Source organism: Telmatherina bonti (genome assembly GCF_933228915.1).
Source record: "Telmatherina bonti genome assembly, chromosome: 24".
Taxonomy (NCBI): Eukaryota; Metazoa; Chordata; class Actinopteri; order Atheriniformes; family Telmatherinidae; genus Telmatherina; species Telmatherina bonti.
This window is the reverse complement of record NC_136633.1, coordinates 9775792-9790896: the sequence shown is the minus strand read 5'-3', so window position 1 is coordinate 9790896 and position 15105 is coordinate 9775792. Positions and strand designations below refer to the sequence as shown.

Genomic DNA, 15105 nt, shown 5'->3' with positions numbered 1-15105 from the left:
AGTTGGCGACGTGGTCATGGAGTTTGATATTTTGCTGAAAGGGCTTATCCTGCTTAAAGGGACATGATCTGAAACTAAATGAAACTGGGAAAAAAACAACAAAAGATAAAGAAAGAACAGAATTTCCAAATAGTATCCCATGTATCTACAGACGGATGTTAGTTTCTCCATCTCCCAAGAGTAAATCACTTAAACATATGATTTAGAAATACAGTAAATGTTTAAAACCATCTGTGCAACAGTGTTGTGTCCTCAACATATAACGGCCCATTTCTATTATGTAACATTTTAGTTTTGTAAACTGTTGCATGTCTTTATATGCATTTAAGTCCCATTACTTGCCTTCTTTGCATACATGGAAATAGTATAATACAAATATACAAAGCCTGAAGCAGACATAATTCTTTCCCACAGTAATGCACAGTATGAAAAAAAATATTTTTATTTCTAAACATTAAATCACACAAACTTACTCTGGTGTCCTCCTAAAATAGGAAAATAATCCGTACATGAGGATCATATGGGCTCTTTAATGCTTTTTGCACTAGAGGGCTCCAATAGATCCAACAGAGGATCAGTGAATGGAAGTGAGTAAATGTGGCATTAAGTGCATTAGTTATGGAAACAGGATTGCATTGAGTATTTGTGGTTTGGTTAATAAAAAGCATAAAGACAGGGTAGTTATAAGGAAGTTTTTTCTTTGTAATGTATTTGCGGAGGTCTAAAACTGCAAGTTAACCCTTTCTGCGCTTTAAAATAATGGGCAGAAAAATTCTGGTCTTTATTTTGCTGTTTAACGATCTGTCTATTATTTTCTCAGTGACGTTCCATTATCTCTTTTGCCACCATGTTGGGTTAGCTGCTGTTATCCAGTGTTAATTTGCTGTTAACAGTTTCTCATCAATAATGGGGCGCTAGTGGACTTCATACTCTCCAAACTATTTTAGCACTTATGTGGTCAGGTCAGACAGCAATATGTTTTTTAATGTGTGCTGGTTAGTGGAAAAAACATGGATTATTTTCCAAAATCCTTGTTTTCAAACCTTCAAAAATGCCAACTGACTGAGATTTGGCGACGGGATTTAGCTTCCCACCAAATGTACAGTTACCTTGTCAACTAATAGTCATAGTGAACAGGGGCAGGATTAAAATCTTAGAAAATCATATTAATGCTTCATGGCAGGATGTGTATCAGCCCTTCGGCTATGGAAATGTTTTTATGTAAAGTTCAATAGAATAAGAGTAAATATCGTAAATAAAACCAAAAATTAGACATGGACAGACTAATAATAAACAGTCAGATTAATAATGTCAACATCTCAGTTGGTGTTAAAAGCCAATGAAAACAGATGGGTTTTAAGACGTGATTTAAAAACAGGTACAGAAGAGGCCTGTCGGACATCACATCCGGGGACACGTAAATGCAAAAAAAGTTTCCATTACACTTTTGTGATATATTTCTCTTTGAAACATCAGAAAAACCATCTCATGAGAGTGTAAAAACTCTCTCTAGCAATATTTGAAACTTTTTTTTTCTAAATGTAGGTGTTTCCATTAGTGATTTTTATTGCGATATTTAGTTTTTGTGCAATTCTAGGTGTAATGGTGAAACGCACCTTCTGATGATAACCGAGGCAGACACAACAGTAGACCAGGCAGGTAATTCAGCTTTATTTGTATAGCTCCACTTCACAACAATGTTGTCACAGAACACTTTACATACACATCATTTCAAGCCAATTCATACATATCCTATAATAGAAACCAACTGATTGCATCGAGTCATGACTTCGATCCAATCCCCCATCCTGAGCTGCACGCGGCGACAGTGGGAAGGAAAAAACTCCCCTTTAACAGGAAGAACCCGGCTCAGGGAGGGCAGCCATCTGCCTCCACTGGTTGGGGTGGAGAGGACAGGAAAGGATAAGACTTTAACTGATTGTCTGAGCAGAACTGACAGACAAAGAAAAGTAAGATCCAGTGGGTATGCTGGCGTTACATCCAGCTGTTAAATCTGAATGATAAATTCCTGAATAAAAAATGAAATAAGATCAATCAGCTGTGAAAGTAATTGCTTTTAATTCACATGAATTCAAGAATGATCATGTTAAAATCGTAATATAGTTTGTTTTTTTTGTAATCAGTTTGCTTTCCTTGGTATCAACAAGGCGAAAAAGAAGTAAACTGACCAGCAGCAGCACAAATATGGATGTTTATTGGTTAACATGAGCTCACTAACAAGTCTGAATATCTCAACAAAGATATTTTTCCAAACATTTCATGTTGACAGTATTTGCTTTATGCAGTGGATCAGGTTTCCTTTTGGCTTTGAAAGCCATTCAGAAGCCATGAAGCCATTGTGATGGTGGACTCTCGGATACGCCAGCATATGTTTGCAGAGTGGGTGTTAATTTCAGCCCTCAGGGTAAATGGATCCACTAAATGTCACATATATGTCACTTTAGCTGCTCTTCTGTCTGATGTTTTGTTGCATGAAAACATCACAGGCTTTGTGGTCACCTTTGTCTGCATTGTGTGATTTAGAGGAGGGGGTGTATACTGGAGGGGGGGGTTCCTGAACTGCTTGGTGGGCTGAGCTTTGTCTGAAACAGGGGCACGTGGGCCTGTATTAAACCCTCATTTAAGAGGATTCAGGACAGATGGTGAGCCATTGTTTGGGGATGCGTTTATTATTGGAAAATGGGGTGAGCGATGAAGACTGCACCCCTCTTCCCCCCTTCCCCCTCCTTTCTCTGAACCAACGCACCACACCCACTTTTAACCATTTCCAGAATCCATTTACTCACCTTGCTGGATTTCTTATTGGATTGTACCATCCACCAATAAGCCGGCAACCTGGGTGACAAACAAAGGGACCCCTTCTTAAGCCAAGCAGACGCTTGGCTGTTTAGCAGCTAAGAAGCTCTGATTGGTGGAAAGTAATCCAATCACAGCTCAGATCAATTTAAGTCAATCTGATGTTTCCAGAACAGGAGAGAAAATCATATTTCACTGAGTGTGATAACATTTATTACAGACGGACTGGTGTCACCAAGCATCGTTGTGTGTGTTTGGGACGATCTGTCAGATATTCAGAGTTTAAAATGTTCTAAACAAGTTTAGTGACAGAAAAACTAGACCTTACCAGTTTTTTGTTTTTTTTTTGCACTCTTTCATCTTCTTTTCCCTCCTTCTCTCTGACTGTATCTCACTCAGCTCACCAGATGGAGAGGGGGCGGTGAGTGTGTGTGTGTGTGTGTGTGTGTGTTCATGCATGCATGGTTACCCATGAGTTTGCATATTTACATATCCTGCACATTTTGTCCTTACACCCTTTTGTCTAACAGCAAACAATAGAAAAAGACTCTGGGTGACATGGTGAACATGGAAGATGGGATCATGATGACGCCATATAAATGCAATCTTAAGAAGTAAATCATCTGTATGATTTTACTTTAGGGAGCAAAAGGCTTCATGTGGCTTCATCCTGGGGGGACAAATCCAAACGGGGTGAAATAAATCCAGACTGTCAGCGCCTTTGCATTTTAGATTGTTAATATACATAGAGAGATGGGTGCTAAGCTTCACTGGGGAGGAGAGATAGAGGGTGGAGGGAGGGAGCGTGCATGAGAGGGAGGGAGGGAGAGAGAGAAAGCGCGCATCAAGTCACCAGACAGGCTCCAGCGTCCACACACTGTAAGGTACTAGTCCAAGCACAAGGAGGCTGTTTCCCAGCAGAATCATGGATGGAACAAAGCCGGTGATGGAATCCAACGCGGAGGAGACCCAGGACGAGGGGCAGGAGAGCAAAGGTACCGCTGATGTGTTCAGCTTTTTCCATTTTCTGTTGGAGACCTTTGCGTCTGCGCCATCCTGAGCGGTTTAACCTACTTGCAATGGCGACACAACAGCGATGCTGTTTGGCCTCTCCTCCATGTCTAAGTGGCCGCTCCAGCTCCCCTGCAGCAGGTGATGACAGATTATTCCCGCTGCATTCGACGTTGCGGGGTTTTGTGGCTGTGGAGGCATTTGGAAGCTGGGGGAGGGAGGGAGGGGAGGGGGAACGGGGGTGGGGGGGAGGGTGGATGGGGAGAGGAACGTGCTCGGTTTGGATTTACGGAGCATGCATTAATGCCAATTTGCTTTTCCGTTGCTGCACCATCATGAGCTTATTTCTGCCTAATGAGGGGTAGATGAGGAGGCTGGCCGCGCGCTGCGCTGCGTGCACGGCGGCATTGTTCTCCACCAGGTGGATCCTTCTGCTGCAACCGCTCCGATCCCCATCAGCAGGACGCACAGAGGCTTCTTGTCTCTTCTGTCTGCGCTGTGGCTGCTGGAAGGTGCGGGAGATCTTTTTGGGTTTGTTTCTGCGCGACTGCAGTGATGAGTTCCAGAGAGAGGAGACGACCAGACGCACCATCAGTTACACCCCCAACCCGGAGAAGACGGGTTAATGCAGCCTCTCTATGATGCATACAGCCAGTTTTTATATTGATAAAAGATTTTTTTTTTTTACATCAATTTGCAACAACACGTCACTTGAATGCGTAAAATGTTATTTGTTAAACGTTTTCTTTAAAAATAGAAAAATAAAGATGAAAATAGTGGTGCACACGAGTCTGAATCCAGGTATTTTTCCTGTAAATCATACCCAGACTGTTGCTTTTACATCAGTGTGTGGTGTAGGCGTGTCTTGCCCATGCAAGACTGGATGTGACTGATCTGTTTGCATTTAGAGCAACAGGCCGTTTACTGTGTCCTTTCAGCTTTGTATGAATAAACCATGTGCAGTTTTTCTTTAAGTAAATATATGGATCTTAATGTATGCATCAATTATTAGTTGTATAGATTTTAGAAAATCTTAGTTATAGCTTTTTATTTACAGCTGCGTTGTCATGGATGGTGTCCCAGCTGTTCCGGCACAACGCCTGTTTGCCCCGTTGGCTGTTAGTGAGTTGGACCAAACCTCTGCACACAGGCCTGGAGGACTTAACACCTCACATCCTCACATGTGAGCGTCATCCAAAGTAGGGCCGGACTAAAAATGCACAGGGCCCTGGGCCTAAAGTGTTCCAGTGGCCCCCTTCCCCACCTTAACATTGGGAAAATTGTGAGTGATACACTGTAAAACGACATTTCTAACATCTCTCGGCCAGTGGTACCAATAGCAACACACTGGACACTGGTGTAATTATCTGGCTTTTATATACAGTTTGTTTCATGTCCAAACTGCTGGTGTTGGCCCCACATTGGCCCCCAATGGGCCTGTGCGCGTAATGCCCATTGGATAATCCGGCCTTGATCCAAAGGTTCACCTTTTGTGCTTAAAAGAAGGGGTGGATGTTCTATTTAAACAAACTATGTACAAAATGTTTCTATTTGAACCTTTATTATTGCAAATTATCCAATAATGCTATAAAGTGGTTTGGCCAGAAACATAAAAGTTGGCCCAATATGGACAAAGTTTGGTAAATCAAGCCTGATCTGGATCTGCTTCACCCATTACTCTGTACTTTAATCCTAAGCAACTTTGATTTGTGGAACAGCATTCAAGCTTCCCTCACAATAAGAGCAAAATCTTCCTTTTTGATCTATTAAAATGGCGAAGTTTGAGTAGATACAGAGGTGTTATGATAATATATCTTGGGCTGGTCATGTCTGTCACATGTCAGAATGCAGCTTGCTGTGCCAGTTCTCAGCCCATACTGGCCCATACTGGCCAATACTGGCCCATACTGGCCCATACTGGCCAATACTGGCCCATACTGGCCAATACTGGCCAATACTGGCCCATACTGGCCAATATTGGTCCATACTGGCCAATACTGGCCCATACTGGCCAATACTGGTCCATACTGGCCAATACTGGCCAAACCTGGCCCATACTGGCCCATACTGGCTCATACTGGCCCATACTGGCCAATACTGGTCCATACTGGCCAATACTGACCAAACCTGGCAGCCATGGACCAAAACCAGCTGGTTTACAGAGATCTAACTCCAGATCACAACCAGGTGGGCTCACACATATCGCCCCTCAACTCACTACCTTAGAAATCACATTTAGCCTCATTTAGCTATGTGGTTTTATTTGATCATTCTGTCTGAGTTTTGACTTTGTAATCCAGCTGCCAAAAACATGTAAAACATCCTTCATAGCTGATGCTGCCCCAGTCCTACTGCTGGGTCATATCCAGTGACGTAAGGCGCAGAAGAGTTGGGTGTCCCTCAGCAGGGATGTTTTCTAAAAGGCATTACATCATCCTCTCCTGAGGCGCGCTCTGACACCCAGGCCGGTGTCCACAGTCCAATCACAGACTTTATCGTGTCATTTCAGTTGATAGAGGCGTTTTTCAGCCCCTGGAGCGCCGCTGTGTTTCCTATGAATCCCAAATCGTCTCCTGGAGGCAGTGAAATGATCAAGATGCTTTCAGTTCAACCTCTGCATGCCTGGAATGCTGCGCCCCAGGTGTGATGTTGTGCAACAAGCCACCTACACCGACAAGCCAAAGTAGACTGGATCTGTGGACCGGTTTGTCGGTGGAGTCATTCGACATCTGGAATGTGACCATAATCTTGTAGCATCCGTTAAGAAGCTGGAGATTTACAGTGGGGGGCAAGAAGGCGAGAGCTGTCATGTAAGGAGCTTGTGGAGAGTGTGTGTGTGTGTGTGTGTGTGTGTGTGTGTGTGTGTGTGTGTGTGTGTGTGTGTGTGTGCAATGTAAGGATGAGGTTTTGAGAAAATGCTTTTATGGAGTGAAAAAAGCCATTTTGTTTTGTATTTTAGGCAATATCTTAAAATTAGAGTTTTAGAAACTGATTTGAGGAAGCAGCCAAACCAAGTCGGGTGTATTGAATCTGACCAGAAGTTACGTAATACGTTACGTTCATGTCTGGTTTGCATTCCAGTTGTGTCACATCTTCGCTGTGGCTCGTCCCTGCTCAGTTATCAGGTATTGATGCTTATCAGGAAGTTGTCTGATACTTAATTCCAGTCTATCTACTGATGATCAACACGGTGCAGATATATGAAGCTTCTAATTTACAGGAAATTGCAACAACAACAACAACAAAAAAAAAAAAAGTTTTTCAAGCGCTGAAGACAAACTTTGAATATGTTTGAGATATTATTTGTTAGGACTGTGACGATACGCTTTTGTCCCGATTCGATTAAATTGCGATTCTCACAATTCTTCAACATTGCTAATTTTTGTAAATTAAAAGCAAAAAAAAAGATGTATAAAACTTTTTTTTTTTTTGCTCGTCATTTTTCTTGATTTAAATCAGGAAAAAACAACACAGTAGTCAGACCATCATTCTGCTGCTATAATGCCCAAGAAGACAAGTTAAAAGATCAATAAAAATAATAAAAATGACAAATTTTGTAATGGATTATATTTATTTATATGAAAAAAAATCTATTTTAAAATTGTGAAGTAAAAAAAAAATCCAGATTCTCAATTGTTTGATTCGATTTTCCCACCCCTATTATTGGTATAATTTTAACATTTCAAAATAAAAGCAGAAAAGTATAAGCCTTTAAATCAAGGGTTAGGACCCGTCTCAGCTAATGCACTATTGGCATTTTTACCTCTTTGCCAGAAAAGATTGTTTCAATTTGACTTATTTGTCTTCATTTCATGTGCATGCCTCCGTTACATGTCGCTTATATCCTCATGATAGATAAAGCCCTTTTTTATTGCACAACTACTTCAAATCATAAAATGTAGGCAGGCATTGTTTGTAATCCTGGGGAACATGGAGAGTTGGTGGATATGGATCGATCTTTTTACATGATTGCATACTATAATCTCTAATCTGTTTGTGCACAGAGGTACTCTGTGTTTAGGAGTCGGATAACGAGACTTTAGCTCCGCTTTCCAAGCCAGAATCACATCAGATGTGGTTAGTATGAGACAGTTTGATTAGGCAATGTGTGTCTGGTGTGATGTTTTATTTCTACCTGTAATGTTGTTCCCTCCGGCATCTGAAGGTTTCCAAGTGGCCCTGAGCATATTTCATCTGTTCCTCGCTGTGTTGTAGATGTATGGCCTGTTCACACACACCTCCCTTCGCTCTGCTCATGTGTGCCCGCTCTTACATAACAGTGCTGGCTTGCCGTTGTCGGTTATAATGCTAAGATCAGAACCGTAACAGATTACATCATCGTCTGGAGAGGTGCAGATTTAGTTGAATTTATGGTTGAAGGGCAGAGCTGCTGCACCAACTCAGAGTTCCTTTAAATAAGACCTTCAAGTGTTTTTTCTCCCCTCCTGGGTATAATCTGTGATGTTTGACCTGGGCAAGTTTAAAAGATGCTTTTAGACTGATCACTTGCAGATGGAGAGGAGGCAGGGCTGGAAATCTACAGGAAAATTGTGAAGTTTGCTGGCTTGTTTTCTTCCCTTCATGTTTCTGACTCCAGTTTGGGGTTCAGTTGGTTTCATTTTAACATTAGACTTTATATGTTAAATATAAGCTCAGACTGTTTACACTGCCATTACATGAAGTGCTACAGGCTTTTTTTTTTCTCCCTTTCCACCCCATAATATTACTAATGTTAAAATACAAAGAAATAGTACCATAATGTTTATTGCAAAGAACTGGGCTAAGTTCGCCAACTTTCCGACAAATATAGCTAAACTAATTAGTAAATTTAATCATGTCTTTTTGCACATTATTATTTCTCATGTCTTTATTTGTAACTTCATGGCTTGTGCCAAACTCGTTAGAGTTTTGGAGTTAGTATTTCTGGGAACACATATCTACGCATGAATAATGTGTAGAATAAGTAGGTAAGGAATAAAATTTTGGTGGATTATTTGTTGTACATCTGCAACATTGATAAGTTAAAGGTGTACAAGGTTTAGCTGTTTGACAAATAGCTGAAGTAGGAACTTGAAACCATCAATATGGTGGGAAAATCAAATTGAAAAATCGAAAATTGGGATTTTTTTTGTTTCACAATTTTAAAGTAGTTTTTTTTTTTTTTAATGTTTTTTTTCCTAAATAAAATCAATCCACGATAAAATGTTGGTAATTTTTATTGGTTTTATTGATCTTTTAACTTGTCTTCTTGGGTATTGCAGCAGCAGAATTATGGTCTGGCTACTTTGTTGTGTTTTCATACTAAATTCAAGAAAAATTACTGGCAAAAAAAAGTTGTTTTTTTATTTTATTGTTTTTAGTCTACAAAAATCAGCAATATCAAAGAATTTCGAGAATCACATTTTAAATCGAATCGGCACTGAAAACATCGGAATCAAATCGGGACGAAAGCATATCGTCACAGCCCTACTGTCCAATGACAAGACTGACAACACTATGAGGTTTTCAGGATATGTGCTGGGAACCTGAGACCAGTGGATGAACAAGTAACCAATTGGTTGTGCTGGAAGTGATGTAAAAGCAAACCTAAAACTTTTATCATCCATCTCCAAAAAAGATAAACCCTTGAAGAGGTTTGGATCCAATGTACAACCAGACTACATTCTCCATTGAGGCTGGTACTGTGTTGGGTCGTTCCCCCTCCCAAAAAATCAATGCATACTTCATTTATATGGCAAAACCACATTTCTCCACCAAGTAACATAAAACCTGCCAGCTTTAGTTTTCACTACTAGCCATCAGTAGTTTTTGTTATCTTATTAATAAACTGACACCTTGGCTCTTGATTCTTTAAATAGACCTGAAACCAATTTGTAATTTTTTTCAGTCTGATGAAGGATGATGTTTTTGTCCAACCTGACCTGAGACTGAAATGATTAGTTTTTGTCTTTTTTTTATGCTGGCCCCAAACATGTCAGTCATGTGACACAAAAGGGCCAAAACCCGGTCCAGCTGAGCACAGGCTGAGCCCTTGAATCTAAAGGCCAACCCCCATTTGATGATCATCAAGAGAAACTGGGCTGCACTGGCTGTTAGTTCTGACATTTGTTTTGTCATTCATTCTCTTCTCTTCTTTCTACAGCTCATTGTCAAAAATATAGGGCACCAAATTTGGAATTTAACATTTTAACCCTTTAATAAACAACTCTACCTTTTTGTAGAATTTCCCTTCTACTTGAATCCATCATTACAGTAACACAAAATATCGTTGCAGCAAGTAGTGCAGAAAATATACTTGTATTCCACTTCTGATTAAGATTATTTGTTGTTACTGTGTTGTAATCCAATTTACAGACCAAAGCAAAGCCCTGCTGCTCCCCTACACACATACAATCGCACACAAACACACACAGATAAATCCTCATCTTCTTCACACCCACAGAGGATTGAGAGTTCACAGAAAACCACTCATTATTCCTCTCTTGTATGTGTGGAATAACCTCAAGGCCAACAACTAGTTAATTCACACATTTATCTATTTAGCTTTGCTAACACTCGTGCCGAATCTTAACTGGGTGCTTGAATGGACAACAGATAAAGTTTGCAAATATGAGAATAAAGAGCTTGTTATTAACCACATATACAGGTGCTATGTCATGAAACCAAGCGGTTAAAAGTGAAGCCTATGTAGAAGTGCATAAAACTGCAGTTCCCCCTTCATCCACTAGGGGCTGCAAAACAGAGGAAATCCCCATAGACTCCCATGTTAAAAAGACCAACTTCACAGCAGAAATAAACATGTTTACAGCCTGGTTCAAAAATCCATTTTAGGTTTAATAGGTCAGGTTTACCTTCATGACAACTGTGGGGGGAGTAAATTATTTTCTAACTTGCCCGTTTAAAAGTAATTTAATCACAAAGTTTGGCATATTTAGGGGGGGCGTGTCGTTTTGATTGACAGATACCCGATCTCCCGCTTCAAGAAAGGAGAACGTAGAACAACCGCAGTTTTTAGCATTTAACATTGTGACTTAGCTTTAGCCCGCTTACCTCTGTTAGCTGGTTAGCTCCCGTTATCTCTGGGTTAGCTCAGTTAGCTTTTAGCTAGAGTTCGCTTGATGTCAATCATTCACCATGATGCTCACAGCCCCCCTCTCAGCTCCACCTCTTTGTCCATATTTGTATTTTCCGGGCGAGACGACACATATGCCCCTGCCAAGATGGCGATGGTAGGAACCGCCCACCGAGCTTCCATTCAGCTCTTCAGAAACCTACAGATGGTGTCACGGAGGCTCCGCCCATCTTTTTATATACAGTCTATGAATGAAACATAAGGCATAAAAGAAGTATTTGCCTTATTACCTGTCATAGCTGACACCCACGTCAACTACCAGCACTGGAATTAGTCTCAATCGGTTCAATTGCCAATAAGACAGAATAATGCTTCAGCTTTGGGTCATTTCCAGTTACTTCACTTTTGGTTCATCTTTGCTTTCAAGGAATCCAAAAACGAGGAAACTAAACAAAATCTTGTTTCATTTCCAAACGTAGCAACACATCCTTACTTCAAAATATCACTGTGCGAGATGCGTTGCAAACTGCAAGTCAAAGACTCTTTATTGACAAGTTTCCCTCTCATCTTTGGCTCCATTGTCTTTACTGTCCAGCTCTCACCGCCTCCTTCCTGTATCTCTCTTCCCCGCTCACACAATCACCGTCCACACACTTTGCCTATCTTCCGCTCGCCCTGGAGGTGTGTGAGGTTGTGGGAGCATGTGAAAGCCGTCACACAGAGAGAGGTTCATGTGTTCTTCATGTGAAGCCATTTGCCCAAAGCATGCTGTCAGCCTCCATCTGGATATGTGTGTGTGTTTATGCTGGATAGTGTTGGCATGTGTGTTTGCATTTGTTTACGTGTCAATGACCAGGAGTGGTTGAGGGGAATGTCTATAAGAGTGCTTTGCTTACACCAAAGGAAAGTCTCTATTTTTGAGCTCATACATGTGGGTAAGACTGTGTGGTTCACCGTAATGCTCATATTCATCGCTCTCCATCCCAGCGCCGTGGCCACATTTATATTTAAATGTGCTTTCTACTGTGCACACATGCACAATACAAGCTGTAATTAGCAGCTTTCTTCTTTTGAATCATGGAAAACCCCTGAAGATGTCTTTTTTTGTCTCCTGCTTTAAAAGGAAAAAGATATTGTACTATTATCTGTTGTACCTACTCTTCATTTAAAAAATGCTTACACTGACCTTTAAAATTTGCCCTCAGTTCATCTACAAGATTTAGTTCCTTGTAAGCTCCTTTGAGACTTAAGGCCCATTTATTCACGACGTGGAAGACGTATACGCAGACGGATGGACAGTTTGGCCCATCTCCCGCGTCGGTTGCGCATGTAATTTGGTCCATTTTCAAGGAGCTTAGCTAGCCGTTGCTTGAGGCAGTAAATGGAGCAATACCACTGGAAATCACTGGAGCAGGGTTGAATTGCATTGCTGACATGCAACCAGCAAAAGAAAGGAAAAGGTAGAAGAATAAAAAGTACCTAGAAAAAACACAGATTGAAAACAGCAAAGTGATTGTGTTCTTCTACTACTTCTGGTGTTTTGGGGTGGTTGTAAATGGCTTTAGAGTGGTTTATTACCGCTACCAACTGGTGTCAAAACCATAGATTGTATATTAAAAAATGGATGGAGTCTCTGTGATGTCACCTGCAGGCTTCAGAAGAGCTGAAGTGAAGCTAAGTGGGCAGTTCCTATCGTGTCATGTATTCAGTGGCTACTGTAACATATAGAAATGGGCAACAAGGTAGAGCTGAGAGGGGGGCTGTGAGCATGGGGGTAGATGATTGACATCTATCAAACTCCAATCTGCCTGTAGTTAAGAGCTAACTGTGCTAACGTGGAGCTAAAGGGAGCTAACCACCTAAGGTAGGTGAGTTAAAGCTGAGTCCCAATGTTATCTGGCTAAAAACTGTGGTTGTGCTACAACTGTACCTGTCAGTCAATAGGACACACACAATAGGACAATTATGCCAAATTTCAAGATGAAATCACTTCTGAAGTGATGAGTCATTTGAGAAAAGAGCAATCACTCCCCCCACAGTTGTCATGAAGGTAAACCTGGCCTATTAAACCTACAATTGTTTTCTGAACCAGGCTGTAATGTTTGTTTTTGCTGTGAAATTGGCCTTTTTAACACGGGACTCTAGAGGAATTGACTCCCTTTTGCAGCCCCTAAGTGGATGAAGGGGGAACTGAAATTATGCACTTCCACATACGCTTCACTTGAGTCCAACAAAGGTAGCTGCTTGGTTAAAACACAGATGTGAACTCTTTACTTAACACCACTTTCTAGACGAGTATGTACTGATTTCCTAACTGTACGTAAAAGATGCATGGAAATATGAGCAGTGATGTATAAAAACATTTGAAACTGATGTCCCCACTTCCTTCCAAATAACGTGACAGCAAACAAACGTGTCAGTTTCATGTCTGAATGAACATCCTACCACTTACTTTCAATCACTCAAACAATCAAAGTTTATTTATACAGCACTTTTCATACAAAAGTAGCACAAAGTGCTTTACAAAATAAAAAGCAAAAATAAAACAAGGTTAAAAACCTGCCTTCATATACAAAAATATAGAATTTACCCAAAGTCTTACACATATACTCACTTTTCACACACACTCACATAGATAAAACACATAAAACACTCTCATCAAACCAATCTTAAGGATCTACATCGGCACACACACACAAAAAATGACTAAAATAAAAAAATTTAAATGACAATCATAAAAGAAAAGTCTAAAAATAGAACTAATTAAAAGCTTGATTAAAAAGATGGGTCTTGAGCCGACTTTTAAAAACCTTAACAGTATCCACCACAAATATGGAGCATAAAAACAAAAAGAAGACTCACCATGAGTCTTTGTTAAAAGTTTTAAATTTGTAAAAGTCGCCTATTAGAGGACTTCTACTTTGGTAGACTTACTTGCAGTCTGCACTCTTTCAACACGGCAAATCTTAACCTGCGCCACATGCGCGAACAACGCGTTTCAATGCACTGATAAGTCAACTAACTTCTGTATTCCTTGTCCCAATGTTCAAACATGGGAGGGGAATCCATATCTAGATAGAGGGATGTCCAACTCAGCAGCTCTCGGTGGTGAGTTAGACGCCTTTAGCTTTGTGCATTTTCTAGGTACTGTGTACCAGATGTATTGATTTATTCATTTTTGTAAACAATATGCCATCATTACCAGCTTATACTTCTTGTTCATCTACTTCTTCTGTTATTTCTGGTAAACTAGAGGATTTGTTTCACACTTGGCCCATTCTTAGTTGGGCTTTGAAAAATTTAAAATAATGTAAAAATCGGATGTACTAAAAAGTCTTGTTTTAATCCGAGACAATGGAAACATGCTAGTTAGTAGTAGCTGATGTAAGTGCAATATAATCCCTCACATTATATACCATCTGTTCAATAAGCTTAAAAGCAGTATATAAGGGGAAAAGCAGTATATTAAATATATTATACACCATCATTATGTTTTATATAACCACCCAGCATTTGGTATGCTAACATATATTGCACAGTGGATGTCTACTGTGACTTTCAGACAGGTGAATGGAGTTGTCGGGATCATTAGCATGATGGAGGGATTTATGTTTGAGAAGCCACACACTGGCTCTGTTTGCTCTGTTTCAGAATCTCTGCGTTTCACAGTAGTTTTCTCTGGTTGTGTGCTACCCATCTAATCTCATACAATTCGTGTCTGAAAAGGACTTAAAGACGCTTATTTGATTAAACTTTCACTTCCTATTTAAAAGGAAAACACAATTCACAATTAAATGGTTGTGAATTCCATATTTTTATGTGAACACGTATTTACCATCACTGATTTACTCAAACAGACAAAACCAGCAAATTGTTTGACGATTGTTTGTGACACGATTGTGTTTTTTCTGCTGTTGTTCAATCTTAAGGCACTCTTTTTCCGTCACCATTTAACACAATTCAGCAGTATGATGTAGAAAAATCATGTAAATATGTAGAGCTACCACTGACTCCATACAAGCTAAAAGCTAACTGAACTAACAGGAGCTAATGAGCTAACAGGAGCTAATGAGCTAACAGGAGCTAATGAGCTAACAGGCGCTAATGAGCGAACAGAGCTAAGCAGGCTAACGCTAAGTCATACTGTTAGTCAGCTTAAAATTGGGGTTGTGCTAAACTCTGCCTTCTTTTAGCCTGACATCGGG

General features: G+C 40.4%; 1 protein-coding gene across 1 annotated transcript in view; it reads left to right on the top strand.

Moving 5' to 3' along the window:
* Window positions 1-3742: 3742 nt before the first annotated feature.
* Window positions 3743-15105, top strand: part of LOC306774053 (neuronal membrane glycoprotein M6-b-like) — a gene marked incomplete at both ends in the record, with an annotated part of 35376 nt that continues 24013 nt past the window's right edge. Inside the window, one exon of the mRNA XM_079264035.1 lies at window positions 3743-3812. Within this exon, the coding sequence (XP_079120161.1) occupies window positions 3743-3812 (70 nt within the window). The remainder of the gene's footprint in view (window positions 3813-15105) is intronic.